The sequence below is a fragment of the Mustela lutreola genome, chromosome 17, assembly GCF_030435805.1.
Source record: "Mustela lutreola isolate mMusLut2 chromosome 17, mMusLut2.pri, whole genome shotgun sequence".
In the NCBI taxonomy this organism is placed as follows: domain Eukaryota; kingdom Metazoa; phylum Chordata; class Mammalia; order Carnivora; family Mustelidae; genus Mustela; species Mustela lutreola.
The window spans coordinates 41486277-41510908 of NC_081306.1; the positions used below are offsets into that span (position 1 = coordinate 41486277).

Consider the following 24632-nt stretch of genomic DNA (forward strand, 5'->3'; position numbering starts at 1 on the left):
CATGCGTTCAGGGCTTTCTCTCTCGTGTCCCTTCGGAATCCCACAATTCCCCTGTATTTCCCTTCCCTATTTCTCCTGCTGTCTGTTCCTGACCCCCAATCCTACACCTTCTTAACCTAGAGGCCCGAGGACCACCCTCTCTCTTACCTCCAGGGCCGCCTCCTGGCTCTAAGGGCTCCAACCCAGGAATCTTCATCATCCCTTTTTCCCACCTCCCTGACACACCCAGCGAGGCTGGGAAATGAAATCCCAGCTCTCTAGAACAAAGAGTTCTGGGTCCAAGGTGAGGAGGAGGCCAATGGTGAGTGCGCAGGGGGTCTGGGCACTTCTGCTTTTGGAGGCCGTGGCTGCAGGAGTCTCTCTGCCACTCACCCCAGCCTGATGAGATCTCTGACCCTCACTCTTTAGGGAGTGGGCTCCATAGGGAGTGAACTCTTAGGGTTCAGGCTTGTAAACTAATTACCCTAGTGGGCAAAACAGAATGGGGGATAGAAAATATGTCTGTTTTTGTTAACACTCACTGCTAAACCTTAAGGTTTTTGGAACTCATGCCTACTTTTTTTTTTTTTTAAGATTTTATTTATTGATTTGACATAGAAAGAGAGAGAGAGCGAGAGCGAGTGCACATAAGCAGAGGGAGAGGGAGAAGCAGGCTCTCTGTTGAGCAGGGAGCCTGGTGTGGGGCTCAATCCCAGGACCCTAGGAGAATGACCTGAGCTGAAGGCAGACGCTTAACTGACTGAGATACCTGGGCACCCCTCATGCCTACCTTCTGAGTTATCCTCTTCTGGAAGTTTCCTTTTCTGTCCTGTCCCTCAGCCTGTCAGTATGAGCCTCTCTCCCTGTCTCAACAGAGTCTGAGCCTCCGTCTCTGGTTTTCCCTTTGCTGTTCTCTACGCAGCTTTCCTCTCTCTGATCCAATGGCTCCAGTGTCCGTGATGTGCTCCCTGCCCTGCGCCCCAAGCCCAGGCTTGGCTGGGCTCTTTCAGAAGAGGGGAGTCAGCCCAGACAGCAGTGTGGCATAGGGAGAAAGGCAGAGGAGAGCCAAAGGGTGGGCGTCCGGGGTAGGAGGTGGGGAAGGGGAAGAGTAAGGGTAAGGGAAGAGCAGGGTAAGGGAAACATGCATGTGTGGAGAAAGGGGTGAGGAGGGAGGGCCCTTGGCTGAACATGCAGGCTTGGCATAGCCATCCTGAGGGCTGGAAGGCCCCCACTCAGAAGGGGGCGCCAAGGAATGTCGGTGTCCCCTTGAGACCCTGAAAGGTCCTCTCCCCAAACTGCCTCGGATGGAGGGGTAAGCAGTGGAACTTCCTACCTTCTGTGATACTATCTGGAAGGCGGGGCAGGGGATAACCCACGTGGTGTTTATGGTGTCAAGGCGATCTGTAAATGAATCCCGCTCCAAAGGTGAGGCAAGGTGGCCACTGAGCACCCCCCACAGGACCCCTCCAGCTCCCAACAGTAGGGAGCACCCACTCCCAACTCCCCCCATCTCTCCCCACTTTAAACCTACTTCTGAGCCGTTGCTCAAAACTACAGTCAAGTCCAACACCTCAACGATCCCAATGGCCAAGCTTGTCCTCAAGGTCAAAACCACCCCACCCACCCTCATTGTCTACACGAGCACCACAAAGGGCATCAACCCCCACCCCCACCAGCCTTAACATCACTACCACTTAGCCCACCCCCTGCACGACCCTGACCACCACGGAGAGACTCACCTCAGCCATGACCTCCCCTCCCGCCGCTACCACCAGCACTGTGGGGGAAAACTCACCCAACCATGGCCCTCCTCTCTTCTCTGTCTCAGCCCCCCACACAACCTCCATCCCCCGACATCCTCTACAACTGGTATCACAGAAAGGCCTCGCCTGACCCCAAGCAAGCAGTCACACACCCAGGCCTCTTAGCCCAGTAATCACTTCCGCCTCTATTACCCTTTCTTTAACTGCCACGAACATCTCAGCAACCGTAACCAATAACAACTCTTCGCCCGTCACCAATTTCTCGATCACAACCACAGCTTCGTTTCCTCCCACCGCCAGTACATTCAAAACAGCAACCGCCCCCACTCACGATCCCACATCAACAAATACATTAGCAACACCTACAACACGAAGTACATCTGCTCCTACTGAAGCCACGGCCATGCTCAGTGCACCAACAATTACTTTGAAAACAACGAGTTCGATGAAAACAAAGCTTATTCTGGGGAATGACAGCCCTAGAGAAACTCTCACAGCAGGAATTACTTCGATTTCTCCAACCCCATCATCCATCACTCCAACAAACACAATGGTCTCCGCCACATCTGCTGCCTCCGAAACCACTCTGGAATCCACCACCACCAATATTTACACAACTTTCACAGCCACAGAACCACACTCCTTCACGGCAGCTGCTACCTGCCCAGGCAAGATGGCTGTCACCCCTTCTCATGCCATACCCGGAAAACTACACTTAGTCCTCAAAAGACATTTCCCCAGTGTCTCTCATGACAGAGATGACTTCTCCTCCCACAATTACATCCTTAACTATGCCTGGGAACACAGTCAATTCTCCAACACCAGCCTCTTCTCTGCCAGTTACCACAATACCTTGACATTGGCGATGAGGATGCGTCCGTCTTCTCCACCTGCCCCAAACACAGAATCAGTCTCCACTTGGAGCACAAACACTACCCCTACATCCACCTTGATTACTACACTCCCTACAACCTATGACACATCCACCCCTATATCTCCCACGAGTCCTGGCACCATGGCCACCACTGAAATCACCACTCCCCCCAACGTTTCAACCACTGTCACCTTGAACACAGCCTCTCTGCCCCCTTCCTCCACTCCAGAAACTACCACCATGATTGTGGTAACAACACCCATGCCCACAATGCCACACAGTAGAAGAAGAAGAAGAAGAAGAAGAAGAAGAAGAAGAAGAAGAAGAAGAAGAAGAAGAAGGAGGAGGAGGAGGAGGAGGAGGAGGAGTCACTTCTTCAAACATCTACTCTAAAGGAAGCACAACTATGTCAGCAATGACCCCAACTCCCTCCACCTCTGGTGTCCTGACATTAACCACCAGCATAAACTCATCCTCTGTTAGTACAGGCGTGACTAACTCAACACTGTCAACCATCATCCCTACATCCAGGGGCACCACTGGTTTGCTGACTACCATTATTGACCTCACCTCCACAATCATGGCTTCCATCATATTGCACCCCCCCCACATTGTCCAAAATACAGACTTATCATCCGATGTCATTACAACCTCGACCACAATGCCTGCTGTGGCACCCATGTACCCAAGTACCCACACCACGCCACATCCTACCCTTGCCACCAACACTCCAGTTACATCTGTAGGCTCCTTCCATGTCTTCCAGCAGTACTGGGACCACATAGACAGCCAATACCACCTCATATGCAACAGGCACAAATATGTGGCCCACAAATGCTGACCCCACCCCAGCATCCACTACCACTGACACACACATAATACCCCTGACCACCTCTACTACACTTACTGCATACACATGCAATCTGTCACACCTTCTCATGCCCCATACCCCTGGAAAACCACACTAATACTGGGGATGTCTGGATGCTGTCTCTCACCATGGAGATTACATCTCGTCTTGCAACCACATCATCAATCATCCCACCAATACGGCTGATTCTCTGACATTGACCACCTCTACTCCAGTCCCCACCAATACCTTCACATCAGCCATGAGGATGTGTCTGTCTTCTCCACCTTCCCCAACCACAGAATCAGTCTCCACCTTGACCGCAAACCCTTTCATCCACATTGATTACTACACTGCTTAGTACCAATGCTGCATCCACCCCTGTGGTCACCACAGCCACAACTGACATCACCACTCCCACCAACATTTCAATGTCTACCTCCATCACAGCCACTCTGCCTACTCCCTCTACCCCAGAAACAGCCATGACTGTGACTACAATGTTGGTAACAACACCCACCCCCACAATACCACTCAGGACTTCTTGTGTTTCTCCAACATCATCTTTCCCTAGTCTGAGTACATCTACAAATGCACTAACTACTTCTCTTGGTACTGTTCTCTCTTATTCAATATCCACAACAATAATGTCCTCTTCTCTATCCTCCACTAGTGCAAATTCAATGCTTACTACCACCCCTAACTCTCTTTCTACATCCTCACTTCTCTCTGGTGTGGAAAAGATAGGCTCTTTTGCTACTGCTTTCCATGCTCCTTTTTCATCGGAAACTGCAAGAACTTCTTCAGCCACATCTTCTCTGAAGACCTTTGCTACTGAAACAACCATCACGCTGTTTTATTTCTTCTGCTGCCCCATGTCCAGAATCTGTATCCGTTACCATAGCACCTGCCTCTCCCACTACTTCATTTGCGGGAATGGGTCTAAGTAGTGAAGTTTCTTCTCTGCCCACCATCCCAATGTCAGTGTTTACTTCCACTGCTGAGATGGCCACCTCCTAGTTTCACCAGTATGACAACTGTGTTTCCTATACATATGGACACTTCTTCTGTTCTGGAAACTCATCCTACTAACAGCATAACAGATGCTCCTAGTTCTGTCAGCACTGGGACTACCCCCAGTCACACAGTTTTGACAAGCACTCGAAGACCCACCAGTGGAAACCGGATAGGCACCAATTCTGTAACCATCCCACATATGCCTGGATTCACTAGCCTCCCACCGACCACAAAAATAAGCAGCAGCGTTCCAACTGTGATGTTGACTTCAATCAAGTTGACTTGTCCCACCCCAGCCACGATCAAGACTCCAGAAACACCAGCAGTCACCTCTTAGAGTGCTATCATCCTTACATCATCCAGAACAACTTCAACCACCACTCACTTGGACCACTGTCCCAGGTTGGGCCTCCTGCTTCCCTGTTTCCTCTTCTCTCTCCTCTGATAAATTTCTCTGTCACCAAGGGCAAGCCCTATCCTGAACTTCCTTTTTTTTTTCTTGTGCTGTGACAATGGTGGCACCTGGATACGAGGCCTCTGCCACTTGCCCTTGGGGTTCTCTGAACCCCACTGTGAGCTCCAGGATATCAGGAGCCAGCATGGGGGTAAAAGGGATGGCCCCAAGTGCCACTGCCTTAGCACCTTCTATAGCTCCCGTTGTGAGTTTGTGGTGGAATAGGTGAATCTGGGTGAGTTGCCAGGACCCTGCCTTCTGCACTTTCTCCTGGGAGATGCCACTGACTCTCCCTGGGTCCAGCCCCAGGGTTTGCCTGTCAGCACTCATGTCCTTTTGCCTAATTGCTCCATCCCTGCCTTCTCTCCCATGCTTTCCTTTACCCCATGTCATGCCTCCTTTCTACCATCACCCCCAGGAGGTGGTTGGGATCACACACCTTCCTGTGGTCTCCTTCCCGGTCTGGGCTGCTAGAAGCTGTATTAGCTTCTAAATGCTGCTGTAACAAATCACCATAAACTTAGCAGTTGAAATAATGCAAATGTATTGCCTTACAGTTCTGTAGACTGGAGTCTGAAGTGAGCATGGAGGTCTCTGTTGACCAGGAGTTCTCCCCAGACCTCAATGACAACACTTCCACAGCCTATAAGGATTTCAGTGACACCTTCTGGGATCAGGTGACAGGGAAAGGGAGGGAACTCAAGAGTCCTTCCCTGAAGCTGAGCTTGGGCCCCTGGGTATGCACAGGTCACAAGGTTCAGGTGAGATCCCAAGGATCTCGGCATTTCAGATGCAGAAGATTTACCAAAATGGGAAGGGGTTCAAGGATGTGTAGATCCTGTCATTGAGGAAGGAGACCCTTATGGGGCTGTGGAGGCAGTGTTAGGTGGGGGCAGGGGGCACAAAGAAAAGCTGGAGAAGCCATCTTTTCCTTTTGAAATCATCAGATTTTAGAAAGAGAGAGGTGGAGGAAGGAGATAGGGGAACCAATCACTTCATGGGGGATTTTTTCCCCCAATCATTTTCTGTGGTTATTTCTCTGTAGTAGAGATGCCACCCTCCTTTTTAAACAAGATTGGAAGGAGAGATCACATGGGACACGCAGGGAGGTGCATATGAAGGCTGTGGGAAGCATGGTGTCTGGACAGTGGCTCCTGGCCTCCTGAGTGGGTCAGCATGAGTGAGGCAGAGAGCACAGGGGGGCCTGGTTTGGTAATGGCTTAATGAAAGGCAAGAGCATGTCAATCATTCCTTGTCCTGCCTTCTGGGCTGACTAAATCAGGGATGCTGGTGGCTCCTGAGAATAATATTCCTGGATTTCCAAGTCATGGCTTCTGCCTTCCTCCCAATACCAGCGCACTTGTGGTTGGTCCTGGAGGTGCCCTCCTAAAGACTTACATGCCCCAGGCCTGAGCACCCTGTAAGACCCCCGACCCTCTTGATCCCCTCAGGAGTGGCAGCATTGTGGTGAGCTACTTGGTCCCGCTGGAGTTGCCCTTTAGCCTCCAGCTGGAGAGCGAGCATGTGAAGGTAAAGACAGTGCTGAAGGAGAAGCTCCAGAATGTCAGCCATAACGGGGACAGCTGCCAGCATACCTGGAGTGAGCCAGAGCTGGAGGGAGGGGTCAGGGCCAGAGCTACTAGCTGTGATGGGAGCCTCTGGGCTCAGATGCCAGCCCTGGGGTCCTTCCAGCACATTGGGGGCGTAGGTTTATAGCCAACTGGGTCAAGAATGGGGCTAGGGAGGGGCCTGCCAGAGGCTGGGTGCTGGGGAAGACCCCTTGACAGTTCTGCTCCAAGTTTTCAGGACGGCTGAGGACCCTTGCTTATTTGGCAGGGGGTGGAGGAAGGTGGGGATGTAGGGAGGTTGGGGGGTGAAGGAGGCAAGAAGAGCCTTCCCTGTGGCCCCTCCTCATCTCCCCTTAGTGACAGAGCCCTCTCTGCCCCTCCCTGGTCTTCCCCGCTCTGATCACCTGTCCCTGAGCCTTTAACCTCCCCCTGTGTTCCACCTGTGCCTGTGTCCCCTCAGCCCTGTGTTTTAAGCCTGACTCCATCAAGGCGAACAATAACACCAGGAAGGAGCTGACCGTGGAAGATAAGGATGGGCAAAGGGCTGCGTGGCCCCGGAGGCCATGACCCTCCCACCAGGAACATCTGCCTCTTGAAATTCCCTGGAAAGGAGGAGGAGACCTTTCAGGGAGGTGAGTGATGTGGCCCCAGGCAGGGCTGCCCTTCCTGGCCTTTGTTAGGAGCTTCCCCTGCTGGAGGACCAGCAGGGAAGGTGGGGAGAGGGTGGGGGGTCTTGGGGGCCTGCCCTCCCCTCATCTAATCCTAGGATCTACTCCACGACACCTTGCCCTTGGAAAAGCTGTTTCCCCCATTTTCGGAGCCATTTATGACCAGGCCCCTGAGTAGAGTGGATGAGGTTCCTGTTTTTCTGCAACCCTTTACCCAACCCAGCCATCTGTCGCCACGCCACTGCCAAAGGCTATGGCGATTTCTACTTCCCCTTGGTGGAGGAGAACCGCCTTGGCTGGGTCACCCAATGCACTTCGGGCGCCGTCGACTGTCAGCGCGTCCAGTGCCTCGTGGAAAAGAGCGGTCCTGCCGGCGGGTGAGACTCTGCGCACGCGCAGGAGAAGCCCCGCCCACAACCCGCCAGGCCTTCCCGCTGGGCGGTCCCTCGTGGCCCCGCCCACCGCGGCCCACGTCGGCCCACGTCGGCTCACGTGGGCACACGTCGGCGCACGTCGGCGTACGTCGATGCGAGCGGACCCGGGGCGGAAGGTGTGAGGGTCTGTGACTTGTGACCTCCTGCTCCAGCTGCTTCTCCACGGACACTCTCTGGCTCTCGCGCCCGCGCTGCCAGGTGGCCGTCGCTTGGAGGGCGCTGGTCGGGCGCCTGGTGGGGGACTTAGCTCGGCTGCCGCTGCTGCTGGCGTCCCTGGGCCTCTTCGTCGTCGCGCGCTCCCGCTCGCGGAGAGATGGCCAAGCTGGAGGCCGATGGGCACCGTAGAGGTGCGGGGAAGCGCGGCAACGGGGTCCCAGCTGGGGCGGCCGTGCTCGGACGGTGCGGTGCGTTGCCCCGACTCAGGTCCTGCGACGACAGAAATGGTTCGGGATCTGGGATGAGGACACTATGGGGACTTTTTCAAACTTGGGCTCGGAGGACGACCGTGGACAGGTGAGTCCTGCCTCCTGGGGAAGGGGGCGGGGGCTTTCCTGGGCACCACCGGAGCCTGGGAAGGACCCAGCGTCCTCCCTTGCCCAGGGCAGACACATACCTTGCGTACCTCGTGTGGGGAAGCTTGAGTCTCCGCTTCCGTGGGCACCTCCTGAGAAAGGTGAAGGTCCTGCGCCGGCCATTCCTGTAGGGCAGACACTGGGGCACAGGAGCCCCCATGCCAGGCCTTGCCTTCCCCACCTTTCCCGCCCTTCGGAATCTCTCTTTCCACCTGTTGTCTCCTCCCCTCCTCTTTTCCCCTCTCTCTCTAGTCAAGGGTGAACACGTCCAGGTGGCCTTGGAGAATGTGGACACCAGTGTTAGGGTGAGGGGGCAAAGGGGGAGGGTAAGGAACTCTCCCGAATCCAGGTCCTGATGCCCTCTCTCCACCCGCTAGGGCAGGGGGCTGGGCTAGGACCAGGAGGCAGCGACCTTCCAGCCAGCCTGGGCCGGGTGGCTGTGGGTTCTCACTCCCTCTTTGACACACACACTCTGTGGCAGGTGCATATCCAGAGACCCGAGGTTGGCCTTGCTGTGAGCCCTGCCCTTCCCCCACCAGCCTGCCCCAGACCGTGGGAAGAAACCCTCTGAACCGCATCCATTTCAGGGAATGGCTCGAGGACTTGGGCAGCTCTCTCTCCTGGTTTCCTGGAGCAAACTCAGACCACCTGCCCGACCCTCTGGGTGAAACTTCACCAGTTTCAGACACCAGTTTCAACCAATTCAAATCCAGGCTCTTGCACTGTGGGAATCTGGCCAAGTCAATAACTTCTCTGAACCCTGTACGATGAGTAGAGCATACTAGTCCCGATACCTTGTGTGGTTGCTGTGAAACCCAGACACTGTCTGTCAGACCTCTGTCCCCGTGCACCTTCCTGTGCCAGCCTTTGTGCTTATGTGGTCTCTCGCAGATCCCCGTCTCTACTTCCTTTGGGGGGTCTCGGACCTCAGTCCCTGGTCTCCTGTGCTCATCCTGACACCCATCCCCCACCTGCCCTGTAACCATCCTCCTGCCTGCTCCTTATGTAACTCCTTGCTGCATCCTTGCTCCCACTATTAAATCTCCCCCCATAAGCAGTGTCTTTTTTTTTTTTTTTAAGATTTTATTTATTTATTTGACAGACAGAGATCACAAGTAGGCAGAGAGGCAGGCAGAGAGAGAGGAGGAAGCAGGCTCCCCGCTGAGCAGAGAACCCGATGTCGGGCTCGATCCCAGGACTCCAGGATCATGACCTGAGCCGAAGGCAGAGGCTTTAACCCACTGAGCCACCCAGGCGCCCCCATAAGGAGCTTCTTCTTCTTCTTCTTTTTTTTTTTTTAAAGATTTTATTCATTTATTTGACAGAGAGAAATCACAAGTAGACGGAGAGGCAGGCAGAGAGAGAGAGAGGAGGAAGCAGGCTCCCCGCTGAGCAGAGAGCCCGATGCGGGACTCGATCCCAGGACCCTGAGATCATGACCTGAGCCGAAGGCAGTGGCTCAGCCCACTGAGCCACCCAGGCGCCCTATAAGGAGCTTCTTAAATCACTTCCCACCCCAGCACCCAGCCCCAAGTCTCCCCCAGTTTGTCCCCTCCCCCATCCTTATAATCTCAGCCCTAAATCCCTACCACCTGCCCCATCCCTGGGCCCCCATCTTTTTTTTTTTTTTTTTTTTTTTTAAAGATTTTATTTATTTGTCAGAGACAGAGGGAGAGAGAGCGAGCGAGCACAGGCAGACAGAGAGGCAGGCAGAGGCAGAGGGAGAAGCAGGCTCTCTGCCGAGCAAGGAGCCTGATGCGGGACTCGATCCCAGGACCCTGGGATCATGACCTGAGCCGAAGGCAGCCGCTTAACCAACTGAGCCACCCAGGCGTCCCTTTTTTTTTTTTTTTAAAAGATTTTATTCATTCATTTGACAGGTCACAAGTAGGCAGAGAGGCAGGCAGAGAGAGGGGAGGAAGCAGGCTCCCTGCTGAGCAGAGAGCCCAACGCAGGGCTCGATCCCAGGACCCTGAGATCATGACCGGAGCTGAAGGCAGAGGCCTCAACCCACTGAGCCACACAGGCACCCCTGGGCCCCCGTCTTAAATCCTCCCTCCTCCCTCCACACCCCATTCCCAGCCAGGTATTGATGTCCTCTGCCTCTTAAATCCCCCAACTGGTGCTTCCTAGGCCCTGGTCCCCACATTGTTGGGTTCCACTCCTTCCTCTCCATCCCAAAGGCCCAGGCTTCCAGTGTTCCGGGGCCCCACGCAGGAGCAGAAGCAGGGTGGGGTGGAGAAGCTCCCTCAGCCCTTTGTCCTCATTGTCTCTCCCCGGCCCGCTACTGCCTCACCTTCCCCACAAACTTCCCCACTGAGCCCCTTTCCTCTCTGGCCGCACCCCCACCCCCGCAGTAACCTCAGAGGCCAGAAGTCCCCAGCCTTCCTCCTCCGGTTCTCCCTACATTTATTGTAGGAGACGTTGCTTCTCTTCATCTCATGGCATCTCTACCTGGAGAACAGGGGCTTCCAGAGGGTGTGTGGGAAGGCCTGGGAGCACCGCTGTGTCCCAGCAGGGAAGGAAGGGGTCTGTGGGAAGCCCACAGGGCCATGACTGTCCTCCTAGAGACTGGGGCCGTTTTGTTACGGAGCGAGTGGTGGCAGGGAAACCTCTGGTCAGCAGCAAGCCTGGGGGAAGGCACTGGCAATTTGCGAGGGGCCAGCTCGAGGTAGCTGAGGTGGAGGGAAGGCTGGGAGAAAGAGGGGTCTTTCAGGGGTGGGGGTGCAGGGTCCTTCACTCAGCCCGGCCTGTGGCTGGCTGCTCCCTCCAGGACTGTCCCCCCTCCCTTCGTTGTTACCCGCTCCCTGGCATTTTCTGGGCCCCCGTCCCTTGCTAACCACCACCCACTCTCACGTCTCCAGCCTCCTGTCCCCTCCCTCTTGTCCCGCTGCACCCATGGCTCTGGCTTCCGTTGGGGGGACCCTGGCTGTGTGCGGTCAGCTTTAGTGGAGTTAGAGGGGAGGGTTGACGGGCTGCCCTTTGGCCAGCTCCCGGTGGTGACCACACACATCCACCCAGCCCCATCACCGCACCCCTCACCCAAGGCACATGTCTCTGGGGTCCTTTATATAGCCGAGCCCTTCCCGGGAGCTCTCATTTCTGGGTCCCTCCTGACGAGGGGAGACCCGACAGCCAGTGTCCTATCTGAAGATGCCGGTGGTCTGGGTCTCCTGACACTGGGTCTCTGGCTCTGGGCACCTGCTACAGTGACTCAGGGTGAGTGGGGCCGGGGCGGACCCTCTCTGGAGGTCCCTTGTGTCCCAGCCTCAGGCAGGGCTCCTTCTTCTATTCCCCCACTCCCTTTGCAGGGGAGGGGGCTGTCAAGGAGCTGGACACCTCATTCTGACTTTGGGGGTGCCTGGAGATGTGTGGGAGCAGGGCAAGGGGTATGGCGTGTGGTTGTGCCGTTGATGGCTTACACGAAGCCCCTGGCCCAGAGCTGAGAGGGGCTGGTGTCCCCCAGCTCCCACTCTCCAGCCTTCTCCTTGGAGGAGCAGGGACTCTTTCCTCACCTAGATGGTGGCCTCTGCCTGCCTTCCCCCTGGAGGGACAGTCCTGAGGGCTGGATCTGCTCAGAAGGCCCGTCTTTCCACACCTCACAGGCGCACTGTAAGGGCTATCAGCCCTGGCCTGGGGAGGAAAGGACCGGGCATCCAGCAGCTTTGTTCTTGCATGGGGAGAGCTCAGGGGTGCCTGGGGAAACCCTCTGGTTAGTAACAGCTGAAAGGCTGAGGGGGAGACGCAGCCTCTTGTTGAACCTGTCACGGCCATTTCTCTGGGAAGCAACCAGTTACAAGCTGATTTCCTGTGGGTTCCCTCACTCGGAGCTGACTTTGTCATCCCCAGCGCTGGAGACCAGGAAAAACCGGAGGGAAGGTGTGGGCAGGACAGTCACTGGAGTGAGGGGTGCTAGGGGAGTGAGACCAAGGTCCCCGGTAGAAGAGGGGACCCTTGAAGGCCCCATAGGGTCGTGGGGGAGGGGGGTTGAGGGGGCAGGAGGGTGGGGAAGGGAGTTTTGGTGCCCTGCAGGGCGGCAGTGAGATGACCCACGCAGGGAGTTCTGAGACCCCAGTCATGAAGGCGGGTCCTCAGGTGCCACCTGAGCCCACCATCTTGCCCTCACGTACCGCCTTCTTCTCTACCCAGACACGTTCAAGGCCCAGCAGCGCAGCCCGAGAGGGGCTGATGGGAAAGGGTGAGGGGCTATGGGGGAACTATGTGGACTTAGGGCATGAAGAAAGAAATTCTAGATAATTTAGCTTTAAGGTCAAATACAGAGACTAGGAAGCTGTGGCTGGGTTCAGCCTTGGGGGGGTCCAGCCTGTCCCTGTCCCCAGGCAGACTCTGGGCCCCTCTCTGGTCAGGCTGTCACGGGAGAGGGAAGGGGGTTGTTGATGATGGGGATGAAGGGCCCCACTGACAGCCAAGTGTTGGCACCGTGCGCCTTGCTGTGAGGTAGACAGAACCGCCAGTACAAGCAGACACCCCTCTTCCTAAGGTGCTTGGTATTTTTGTGAAAAAGAACACTGACACCTGTGAGCCCATTAGCATGCCAGAGTCAGAAAGCATCTATCAGAAGTGGAGAGATCAGGCAAGTAGGGCAATTCTAGAAGACTCCAGAAGGTCTGATGGTACCCAGAGGGCCCCCCACCTTCTACCCACAGAGGGCTATGCTTTTCACAAACTCATTTCACAGCAGGTAGCTCACACTGTGTAAGGAGATGTAGGCAGACAGGAGATTGAGGTTCAGAGAGGGTGAGTGACATACCTGTGGCCACACAGCAAATAATTAATATGATGTCCCCCTTTGACAGAAGGTTTGAACTGCCCCATCCCTGCACTGGAGGACCTCACCCCTCTGCAACGCCCTCCCCCCATTTGTATTCTGGGTCTTCGGGGAGGGGTTCAGATGAAGGTTCAGGGACCCTGGGTGACATCTGTGATTTTCTTTCTAATTGGCACTCTTGTCTTGGTATTCTGTGAGGACTGATGAGGTTTTGGACAAGCAAACAGTAGGGGTAAAGAATGCCAACCTGAGGAGGTAGGAAATCACGGGCAGGGCTGTGTTGGGGAGATGACCTATAGGAATGCCCCAAAGGTCAGGGGTCATGTAAGGGAGCGCCCCTGGGAGACCAAGGCATTAGATCCAGGTGGAGGCTTGGAGACCTCAGAGGACCTTGGGGACTGAGCAGGGGTGGATTGACCTGCCAGGGCAGACCCTTATGTTGCCCTGGGAGCCATCCTGGTGTGTGGCTCTAGCCGGGAGCCCCACTTTCCTTGATGATGAGTTGTGTGGTCACCAGGATACACCATCCTAGACCATGTATGAGTGGTAGGGCAGGAACATCCTTCTGGTGGTTGATGGCGGCCTTCTGGGAGACCTGTTGCATTTGAGGGGACCATGGAGTTTCTGGGTGCAACAGTCCTGCAGGCCTGGGGCTTGGGGGTGGATGTGAATAGGGCACAGGCTTGAATTCTCCATTCTCCATGTGCTACAGGGGCCACAAAGACCAGACACTGCTGTGGGTCAACACAAGGACTGGGGCCTGTGTCCTGTTTTGTGTGCATGAAGTTCTAAAGAGTTCATGGGTGGGGAGGGGGAGGGGAGCTTCTCAGGATGGCAGGGCGACAGGGTAGCAGTGTCTGCCCCGGAGGGGCTGGTCCAGGGGCCCGAGGGTTCAGAGCTCTGGGGCTGAGCAAGGGGGAGGCGGAAGTGGAAAAGGCTCCAGCGCAAAATCAAGAAGAGTGTGGTGAAGACGAGAGTGATTTGTTCACAATAGACAAAGGGACAACCTTTGAAACTTGCAGAGTATAAATTTAGAGCAATTAAAAGGAAGTGCTGTTTTACACGGAAAGTAATAAACTTACTCATTCAGCAAACACGGCAGGCCTGACTCCTCCTGGGCAGGTGTTTGGTACTCTGGATGAAGAATGCTGAATAAATCAGTTGATAGTCAAGTTTACTGTGTGGAACCATGGGAACAGTACAGGAAGTACTAGAACCCAAGTGGGTGTTGGAGCTCTGAGAGGGGCCAATGATGGAGGAGAGAAGGCGGGGCCTCAGAGTCTGCTTCAGCCCCCCCCCCCCATCCTGCCTTTTGGGGAGGCCGCAGGGAGAGGTGGTGGCATTGCAGTTTGGTGGCTGTTGAGGAGTTGGGCCAGAAGGAAGTATTTCATTTCTTTTCTTTTCCTTTCTTTTTCTCTTCTTTCCTTCTTTCTTTTATTTTTAAAAAATATTTCATGTACATATTTGACAGAGAGAGAGCATAAGCAAGGGGAACAACAGGGAGCCCCAGTACGGGGCTCGAGCCCAGGATCCTGGGATCATGACCTGAGCTGGAGGCAGATGCCTAACAGCCTGAGCCACCCAGACACCCTAGAAGGAAGTATTAATAGATACTCAATGGCCTTAGATCAATTCTGAACCGAAAAAGTCATATATAACTATGGAGAGAATTGGAATATTGGTAGGTATGTGCAGCGGGGAAAGGGAGAGAGCCTGGCGTCAGCTCTGTGGCCACTCTCCCAGGTAGAAATGGCCTTACAGAAATGGAGACAGGCCCACACCACTGAGCTCTTGTGTGGCAGGGCTCAAAGTGCACCGGGGCCTGGGGGGCCGAAGCACATCCCAGTGGCCCCCACACTGCTTCTCTTACAGAATATTCTAGAGTGAGCAGTGTGGTCATGGCAAGCATCATTGGTCCCCATTTTCCAGGGAGAAATGGAACACACTAGATCCTTCGGTTGTGCGATGACTTGGAGGCGCTCTTGGGCCCCACTGACACCCCAGCATTCTGGGCCTTTCCCAGGGACCCCACTGACTGAGTTCACCACAAGCACAAATGTGTTTTGGAGGTGGCAGGAGGAAAGAGCCTCATCTCGCAGTGGTCGTCTTCAGACTTGCTTTCTAGAGCTTTTCCCCAAGGATGTCACCAAGTGAAAGCCTTGTCCAGCAAACTGGCTGCCTCACTCCAATTTAGATTTTAGAAAAAATATATACATTTTAGAAAAAATCTAAATACACGTTTTGTGAAGAAGCAGTAAAAACCATCAACAGGGCAGGAAAGTAGGGAATTTGGCTTGTTAGGCAGGAGAGCCTCTGTCTTTGATGATGAGTACGTGGCTATAACATAGGCAAATACAGTTGACCCTTGAACAACAGAGGGGTTAGGGGCGCTGACCTCCGTGCTGTCGAAAATCTGCATATAACTCTTGATTTCCCCAAAACATATCTACCCGTAGCCTTACTGTTGACTGGAAGGAAGTCTTACCAAGAATATAAACAGTCAATTGACACATATTTTGGCTGTCATCTGTATTATACAAAAAAGTAAGCCAGAGAAAGCACAGTGTGGTTAAGAAAAATCATAAGAGAAGATACATTTACAGTGCTGTCCTGAAAAAAAATATGCATGCAAGCGGACCCGCACAATTTAAACCTATGTTATTCAAGAGTCACCTTTAGATCATTTTTTAAAAAAGATTTTATTTATTTATTTGACAGAGAGAGATCACAAGCAGGCAGAGAGGCAGGCAGAGAGAGAGAGAGAGAGAGGAGGAAGCAGGCTCCCTGCTGAGCAGAGAGCCCGATGTGGGGCTTGATCCCAGGACCCTGAGATCATGACCTGAGCCGAAGGCAGCGGCTCAACCCACTGAGCCACCCAGGCTCCCCTAGATCATTTTTCTTGAGCATTTTGACGGCGAGGGTTTGGGGAATCCTAGCTTGGGAATCATTAGCCGTGAGTGATTTTCCCTGCATTTTCTAAGGCTTGGGCTACATCTAACCTTTGGCTTTTGTGGCTTGTATGTTTTACACATTAGAACACGGATACATTTTTGTTGAGAAACATTGAGAAAGTATTGGCAAACAAAAAGAAGAAAATTTCACTTAATCTTACTGGTCAGAGAAACACAAAATTTTTCTCTTATTTCTGAATACGTATTTAGATTTATTCTGTGGGCAATGTATTTTTTTTTATTAACGTATAGTGTATTCTTTGCCCCAGGGGTGCAGGTCTGTGAATCATCAGTCTTACACATTCCACCGCACTCACCAGAGCACATACCCTCCCCAGTGTCCATCACCCAGTCACCCTAACCCTACCCTGCCACTCCCTGGCAACCCTCAGTTTGTTTCCTGAGATTAAGAGTTTCTTATGGTTTGTTTCCCTCCCTGGTCCCATCTTATTTCATTTTTTCCCCCTCCCTTCCCCCAAGGGACACTCCCCCCCCCCTCGCCCTGACTCTCAAATTCCTTATATCAGAGAGAGCGTATGATAATTGTCTTCCTCTGATTGACTTACTTCACTTAGCATAATATCCTCTAGTTCCGTCCATGTCCTTGCACATGGCAAGATTTGGGGTTTTTTTTGATGGCTGCATAGTGGGGGCAATGTATTTTTAAAGGAAGATTTATTTATTTATTTTAGAGATTGAAAGAGAATGCTTGAGCCGGGGAGGGGTGGTGGTGGTCAGGGCAGAGGGAGAGAATCTCAAGCAGACTCCCCACTGAGCGTAGAGCCTGACTCAGGTCTTGGGCCCCTGAGGTCATGATCTGAGCCAAAGTCAAATGCCTAACGGACTGAGCCACCCACGTGCCCCTGCTTAGTTTATGTTCAGTATTCCGTTCTATGGAGGATCATAGTCCTAAGTCTTTTAATCAATTTCTTATTCTTCTATTCTTGGCCACCTTTAGCCTATTTTTTGTTATAATAAATAATGACATAATAAACATTCTTGTATAAAAGCTTAAAAAAAAGTCTGCCACAGGTTGCTTTATTTTAGAATCAGTGTCTAGAAATGAGATCATTGAGAATGGTATGCGTCTGCCCATGGTCCCTGGCGCGTGTTTTCAAATTCTCCTTTGGAAATCTGATACCGGGTGCAGTCCGTGGGCATCCTGTGCAAATGCCCCCAGCCAGCTGCTGCTATCATCATCATTTACTATTGGGGGGGGTGCAGTTTGGTAGGTAAAGATCAGTAGCATCTTGCTTTGTTTTGAATTTCTTTGCTTACTGGTGAAGGTTATTTACTTCTCTTACAGGCTTGTTGACCATTTGGGTTTCTTTCCTTGGAGAATGGCTGTGCTTTTCTTTTAAAAGCTCAGCTTCTCAAGACACAGTGAAGCAAATTAAAAAAAAAAAATCCCTGAAGACTGATTAGAGACATCATCACAAAAAACTACATTTATAAGCTAGGATTTGTTATATGCAAATATTTTCTGCCTCTTCTTTTGTTCTGTTTAAAACAGAACACTTGTCTCTCTACCCTCTTGGATTCTAGCCTACCAGCTGGTTGAACTTGGAGAGAGAGTTTACCCTGGGAACTCCAGGGTGTGTGTGAGACAGAAACAGTAACGCCTGCCTTGCAGGGTAACATTGAAACATTAGGAAAGAGTCTGGGGGACTTTTCACTACTCATTCACTCATTTGCTTCAGAAGTGCCCCCTGAGCACCTGCTCTGGGTCTCCGAGGTCGTGGAGACTCTGCTCTGAGTGGGGGAGGGGGCTGTTGGGATTGTGTGGGCTGTCCCCACAGAGCCCCTGGGTTACAGTTGTGATAAGGTTCGTATGGGACGCTGATAGGTGGCCAGTCAGTGCCAGCCGTCCCCACCCCTGTTCATTCGTTGTGATTCAGTTAGACACACGACCATAAACTGCCTTTTTGTGTCCGCTCGTTGTTTGACTTGTCAAAATAAACAGTCTACTTTTGTGAGTTTAAAAGTCCAATAAAATTTATAATGCCTAAATCCACAAAACCGTTTTTTTAAAGAGGGGGGAACGGCAGCTCAGATATTACTTCCTGGCTGTTCCCTCCCTCCCCACACCGCCCTCTGGGGTTGCTCCCACGTCCCGCCATGTGGACCTCGACCACCCCCACCTTGCCCTGGAGGGGCCGGGAGTCCCAGCAAGGGCAGAGGGCCGAGTGGTCAGCCATCCCAGGGCCCGGTATGGTCTCAGTAGTTACAAGGACAGGGGTGGGGCAGAGCTGAGAAGTGGCTCTCCCATGGGCACATGAAGGTAGGGAGGCTGAGGACTGTGGTCACCCCATACACAGAGGGCTTCAGAGAGGTGAGTGGAGGAGGCACCCTCTGAGACCAGGAGGGCAGAATGGCCCACCACTCAAGGGAAAGGTGAAAAAAAAAAGAGTAGGCAGCTCTGAGGTCCTACAGCCAGGCCTGGCTTTACTCTGAGCCCTGCCACCCTGTGCTTCGTGTCGACCAGAGCCCCTGAGCGCGGCCTCCCTCTGATCCTCCTCATACCCATGACTCAGGGATGCTCCCCGCCTCGGCAGCCTCCCCAGCTCAGCCTCTCTACTCCCACCATGCCCCATCAGACAAAACCGAATTCAGAGGCAAGACGATTGGATGAAGCAAACGTGTTTACTGACTTAAAAAAATCAGCCAAGCGAGCTTTTCCGTCTTTCTCATTAATGTAGAATTCCCAAAAGTCTTAGGGGTTTTTACACCTTTGACCTGAACTCATTGATCTGTGACTTGGTAGTGCTGTTCCTTAAGTGTTCCGACGGTGGTCTGCCAAACCAGAGATCTGGAACTGTTGGTGTGAATGATCTGCCTTGGCTCATTGTCCACTCCCTGTTTACCCTGGTTTCCAGTCCTTGTCCAACTCCTGGTCTTTCCCTGGGACTGTCTGTCAGGACCTTATGAAAAGGGAAGCGTCTGGAATGACAGAGGGTGACTCTGCTCTGAAGGCCTCCGTGGTACTTTCTGGCAGTGGCAAAGGTCCATCCTCATGAGAGCTGAGGAAGAGGCGGCTCCAGGCCTCTTTGGGGAGGGTTGGGGTCCTGGCAGGAGGGACAAGAAGCCGTGTGCCCTGCCCTTTCAAGGAAGTCCCCTTGTGCGATCCTGTAGAATTCCTAGTACTCCCTACCTTTACAGCACTGTTGTCACAAAGATTCTTTTCATCTTTGATCTTCATCTCATCGGCTGAAAAGAGGAGCCAGGATTAAAGTCCCACCTTACATAGGAGAATAGAGTCCTACACATGCAACCCCATGTTCTAAGTGGCGAGGGGATGACAGGAGGAGACCTCCAGGTGCAGGGCACCGTCCCAGCACTCTTCCCCTCCGACAGCTGTAGACTGTAGAGTTGGCTCTGGGGCCGAGGAGTAGGAGGAGCTCACTTGGGCCGCAGGATGGTGGCCGGGTAGAGGTGGTGGTGGGGCTAGCTCTCCAGTAAGTGTGTCTGGAGAGAAACGCAGGTGGCGAATTATCCACGGAAATGTCCCTTAGCTCCCCTGGGCCTCCTGGCTCTGTGAGAACTGCTAGGCCAGAGTGTGTGTGGGCATCGTCTCCCACCTGAGAGATGGCAAAGAGACTCTTGTCGGACTGAGTAACAGCCAGATGACTCAAGGTGACTGTGTGGCCTGCAAATCACAGAATGTGGGGAACAAAAGTCCATGCGTTATTTGCGTGAGTGCAAATGTCCTTTCAGATTTATGCCAGAGTGCCCAAGTAAATAAATACGTCCCAGAGTGCTAAGGGAGGATGGGGCAGGCAGTTTGGGGCGGCATCCCTGTGTTTCTGAGCGGCCATATGGATTTGTCAGCATCTGTAACCTTACAACCAACGATCTAAGTCATAAATCTCAGGCCACATCCAGAACCTTATCTAGCGACAAAGTAGTATATTCCAGAAGGGACAGAAGGCTAGATCGTTGCCCTCTAGACAAACTAGAGCGTTGCTGGAAAATTGTCCAAATACAGAGTTTCCTCTGATATTTCCAGTACCTCTGAAGGGAGAAGTTGTGCTCTAATATCGTAGGTTGACCAGCTATCCAGGACAGATTGTCACTAAATTCAGTGACAGATTCACAGACCACAGCATCATGTCTGATTTTATTCATTCATTTATTTATATTTTTTAAAATTTTTTATTTATTTATATTTTTAAAAGATTTTTATTTATTATTTGACAGAGAGAGACAGTGAGAGAGGGAACACAAGCAGGAGGAGTGGGAGAGAGAAGCAGGCTCCCCACTGAGCCGGGAGCCCAATGTGGGGCTCGATCCCAGGACTCCGGGACCATGACCCGAGCCGAAGGCAGCTGCTTAATGACTGAGCCACCCAGGCGCCCCAAGTGTCTGATTTTTTTTTTTTAAACCCACAGGGTCCTGTGCAACGACCTCTACCAACTATGCGTCCACATTGACTTCCAGTGACCCCTCAACCCATTCAGCCACATCTCCTTCTGTGGATCCCACTGTCCCCACTGACGGTGCAGTGTCACCAGATTCTACAGTCTCTGTTCATTCTACAAGTTCTTCTAATTCCTTGAGCCCCGCTGGATTTCCTACCACAACCATCAACACTGGTCACAGCATGACAGCTTTTACTGAACTGACCTCTGTCTTTGCAACCAGTCCTGAATTGTCCAAATCAGCCTTTACCTCCCCTCCCTGGGAAGACAGAAGTGCGTTCCATTCAAGGCCTGGCCATCCACCTACCCCCCTTGCAGACTCAGGCCTCACAGAAGGACCCACTGTGTGTGCAGGCACCAAGCCTACAATCCCCTCAGACAGCGCCCTGAGCACAGGGGGTGGGATGCCCACTTCCTCATTAGGGCCCCTGGACTCTGCCCACCCGCAGTGATCACGGGCAGATGACCCCATCTTTGTCTCAGGACGGGACCTCAGGGGTTTCCCCACTGACATTTCCTATGCACCGTTCCCATAGCACAGACAAGGCAGGTCCGGCTTCCCCGACAAGCCCCGGTGAAATCTACACGCTCACCACATATGGGGAACAGACGGCCACACCTCTCACAGAGGCGATAACCACCTCTACCACCATCTCTGATTTCACCCGTTTCATCTGAGCCTTCCCACACGGCAGACCTAGAGAGTTCTGCAGCCGCATTGAGGCCTGGAGACTTCTGTACCTGCCCCGTTGGTTCTGGACCAACTATGATCACTTGGAAATCCACAGACCACAGCCCCATCTCTGATTCCCTTCAGTCCCTGGACTCAGCGGTAACCGCTTGCTTATACCAGGGATGACGGAAGTCCCGGGTCTCCATCAGGTCCCACGGAACCTGTAGCCACCTCTCCAGGGTCGGGACCATCAGCCTCCCCCAGCGCTATGGAGTCCTCATGCATCTCAGAGTCACCCGAATACACAGTGTCTTCCTATACTCCCGGTTCTCCAAGTCCCTTACGCTAGGATGGATTTCCCACTACTTCCCTGACCACGGGACGCAGCGCCACAGCTTTCACGGATTTGCTCTCTGTCTCCCCAACTGTGTGTGATTAGGTCCCCAACGACTGTTACTTCTGGAACCTCCCATACCGAGGATGACGGAAGTGCTGGGCCCCCTTCAAGTACTGGCCTACTGTCTGCTGACCTCTCTGTCTCGGCACAGACAACCAAGGGCCTCTTGGGGGGATCCAGTGCTTATCTGGGCACCCCTCATTCATCAGATCCTACAGTTATGTCAGATGGCACCGTTAGCGGAGGAGATGGAATTTCTGCTCCCATGTCAGGGACCGCTGACTCCTGGAGTTCCCCGGCCAATGGCTGATGAACAGCCGCGTCCTTTGCTGCAAGGTCCACTCTCCACGGTGCCCCCTCAGCATCATCCTCACCAAGGTTCACCACCCAGTCCTCCCACGGCACAGATGGTGCGAGTCCTGCCTCCGCATTGAGCCCCCGTGAGCTCTCTACCCCCATGCTGGTCCCCCGCCAAGCGGACTCAACTCTCACGGGGGAGGTGACCTTCCTTGCCACCGTGCCAGCATCATCTGAGCCCCCAGGGTCATCCCTACTTTCGCATGCCACAGGCACTGGGAGCTCTGCGGCTCCGTGGAGCCCCGGGGAGGCATCCCGCAGCCCAGCTGTCTCAGGAACAACGGCCGCTGGTATCACCCAGAAACCCACAGACCACAGCACCGTCTCTGATTCCTCTACACCCACAGACTCACCTGTAGCCACCGTTACCGAAGAGGATAGCAGTTCCGTGTCCACATCACGGTCTGTTGAACCTTTTGCCACTTCCGGTGATGACCACACAACCTTTGCTCCAGGATCCACCTCGAACACAGTAATCTCACCAGCGTCCACAGCAACATCTTTCCACCCTTCCTGCAGCCCAGACGAGACTAGTCCTGGGTTCCCATCAAGCCCTAGTGACCTCTCACACCCAAGTCTACCCTTGGGACTAGCCATACTGATTCTCACAGAGGAGTCAGTTGTGTATACCGTGTTTCTGACTTGTCCAAACCTCCTGTTTCCCCTGAAACTTCCTTTATCAAATTTGAAAGACGTTCTCCATCCTTTTCAGGTTCTGGCCACCTTTTTACCACCATAGATGCCTCACAACATACATCCTTAAGTCTAAGTGATGGGGCTTCTGTCTGGCACCGCCGATATGCCCGTATCGACAGTGATTTTGGACAAGACTTTCCAAAGAGATCGCGGGTTCTGCTTCTCCTTCAAGTTCAGGTGAAACTTTCCCCACTACGGGTGGATAGCAGGAAACACCCACATCCTTCACTATGGAATCAACTGTCTCCACAGTCAGATGCATCAAATCCAACAGTCCCCAGATGCCTTCTATACCACTCGTAATGCAAGTCCTTCCTCGCAGCTGGTCCTGGCATGTTAACTTCCCCCACTCTGGTCTCGTACGGAGACTGTTGTGAGTATATGGGGGAAAGGTCAGATTTATAGACCGTGGGAAGCCCCCCTCTCTCTGCTGTCTTGTCTTCTCCAGTCTTGAATGAGTATCAGTACCTAGCTGGCCCAGAGGGGACCCCAGCCTATTCCTTTAGTCATTCATTTATCCTTTGAACAAGCTTGTACTGAAAGCCTGCCCTGTGCTAAGTGCAGGGTACACCGTGGTCCAGGTCTCCGTGGAGCAAAGAGTGGCAGAACACAGCAATATGGCTGTGCGATATGGTGAGAGTTGATGGTAAGAGACACACAGGGTCCCGGGGGAGAGGTTGAATGCAAGCTGGGCGAGGTAGGGGGAAATCTTTCTGGAAGAAATGACAACTAAGCTGAGGTTTGATTCCTGATGGGGAATAAGCGAGGTGGAGGGAATTGACGGGGAGCCTAGAGGTGCGAGAGAGGAGGCTGGATTCCAGGGACATACAGAACAGCTGGCAGCTTGAGGTCATGCTGGGAGAGGAGGTAGAAAGATGCCCCGTACCAAGTCACTCAGTCTTTAAACCTCAGTAGTTTGGCTCCCTGGGAAAGTGTCTGATTTTCACTTGAGACGGCTCAGTCTGGCTACAGGACTGGGAGTGGGCGGACAGGGGCTGGAGACTATAGTGACCTGGACCAGAGGGGCGACAGTGCAGAAGAAAAGTAGTCCAGTGTAAAAGGTCTTTAGAAAGCAAGACCAACGATCCTAGGGATTTGATGGGTGTTTGGAGAGAAGGAGGAATGACACCAGATTTCTGGGCCACTGGAGTGTGGAGTGCCCTTTGCTGTTACGAGGGAGGTTAAGAAGGTGGGGGATGGGAGAGAAGATTTAGGTGGGGGGTGTGGTTTCAAGTGCCCAGGGCCCGGCCACACTGAATGGTCGAGGAACGCAGCGACGTGTGGTAGAACGTGTAACAGACAGTGTCTGCGGCAGACACTGGTGCTGGTTTCCCTGGACGGAAGATGCTGGAAGCCCTGGGAGTAGACCAGATGGCTTGGGAATGGTCATAGCACAGGGGCAAACATTTCCCAGGAAAGACTCATGGGAGGCCCCAGCATCTAGGGCACAGGGAGGAGAAGCAGAGCCTCCAAAGGAGAGTGGCAAGAAGTAGACAGAAGCATGGCAGGAGAGCCTGAAGGGTGTCTTGTCCCAGCAGGGAAAGTGGGAGATCCAACCTGTCAAGGACCCATGGGGCTCCGTGGCTCAGCGTCCTCTACCCCACTGTCACCCCCTGCCCAGTACCCGTGGCACAAGGTTTTGGTTGTTTTTGTCCTTCTGTGTCCTGTTCCTGACTTCTCTGTCACAATGGCTGTGACTGGTGTTGCACCTTATCTTAAGATCTCTCAGTGCTCTGTTGGTTGTCTAACAAGGAGCTTCTGGGTTGGAATGTTATATTTCTCTCTCTCTCTCTCTCTCTTTTTAGATTTTATTTATTTGACACAGAGAGAGAGAGATCCCAAGTAGGCAGAGAGAGAGCAGGAAGCAGGAAGCAGGCTCCCTGCGGAGCAGAGAGCCCGATGCGGGACTCGATCCCAGGACCCTGAGATCTCATGACCTGAGCCGAAGGCAGCAGCTTAACCCACTGAGCCACCCAGGCGTCCCTGGAATATTATATTTCTAAAACGACCTCATGTTTCTTCATTTCTAAAAGCATGCTCATTTGGTCTTCAAAATATAATCCAACAGCCTCTATTTAAAAAATTTTAACTTAAAAATTTTTCTTGAAGATTTTATTTATTTATTTGACAGACAGAGATCACAAGTAGGCAGAGAGACAGGCAGAGAGAGAG

At 53.0% G+C, this 24632-nt stretch overlaps 3 protein-coding genes across 4 annotated transcripts; 2 read left to right on the forward strand and 1 right to left on the reverse strand.

The window, feature by feature from the left end:
- Nucleotides 1–248: 248 nt before the first annotated feature.
- On the forward strand, nt 249–2913 carry LOC131819400 (mucin-3A-like; the record flags this gene model as incomplete). The annotated part of the gene is made up of 1 exon (XM_059154459.1): nt 249–2913. A coding segment is annotated over exon 1 (768 nt), but the record flags the coding sequence as incomplete, so codon positions are not given.
- A 2462-nt stretch (nt 2914–5375) lies between these two features.
- On the forward strand, nt 5376–9464 carry MUC3A (mucin 3A, cell surface associated). 2 transcript variants are annotated; one of them, XR_009349263.1, is made up of 4 exons: nt 5376–5614; nt 6389–6537; nt 6966–7137; nt 7397–9464. XR_009349263.1 is itself a non-coding variant. In XM_059154845.1 (3 exons), the coding sequence occupies exons 1-3, from the start codon at nt 5562–5564 to the stop codon at nt 7070–7072; spliced, it is 309 nt and encodes a 102-aa protein (XP_059010828.1). In that variant the 5' UTR covers nt 5376–5561; the 3' UTR covers nt 7073–9464. The 2 variants fall into 2 exon arrangements, 1 of the variants encoding a protein (XP_059010828.1); XM_059154845.1 differs by having other exon boundaries at nt 6966–9464.
- On the reverse strand, nt 7851–14160 carry LOC131819618 (uncharacterized). The gene is made up of 3 exons (XM_059154844.1): nt 14051–14160; nt 8221–8318; nt 7851–8033 (listed from the first exon to the last, which is right to left on the reverse strand). The coding sequence occupies exons 1-3, from the start codon at nt 14052–14054 to the stop codon at nt 7851–7853; spliced, it is 285 nt and encodes a 94-aa protein (XP_059010827.1). The 5' UTR covers nt 14055–14160.
- Between the last annotated feature and the right edge of the window lie 10472 nt (nt 14161–24632).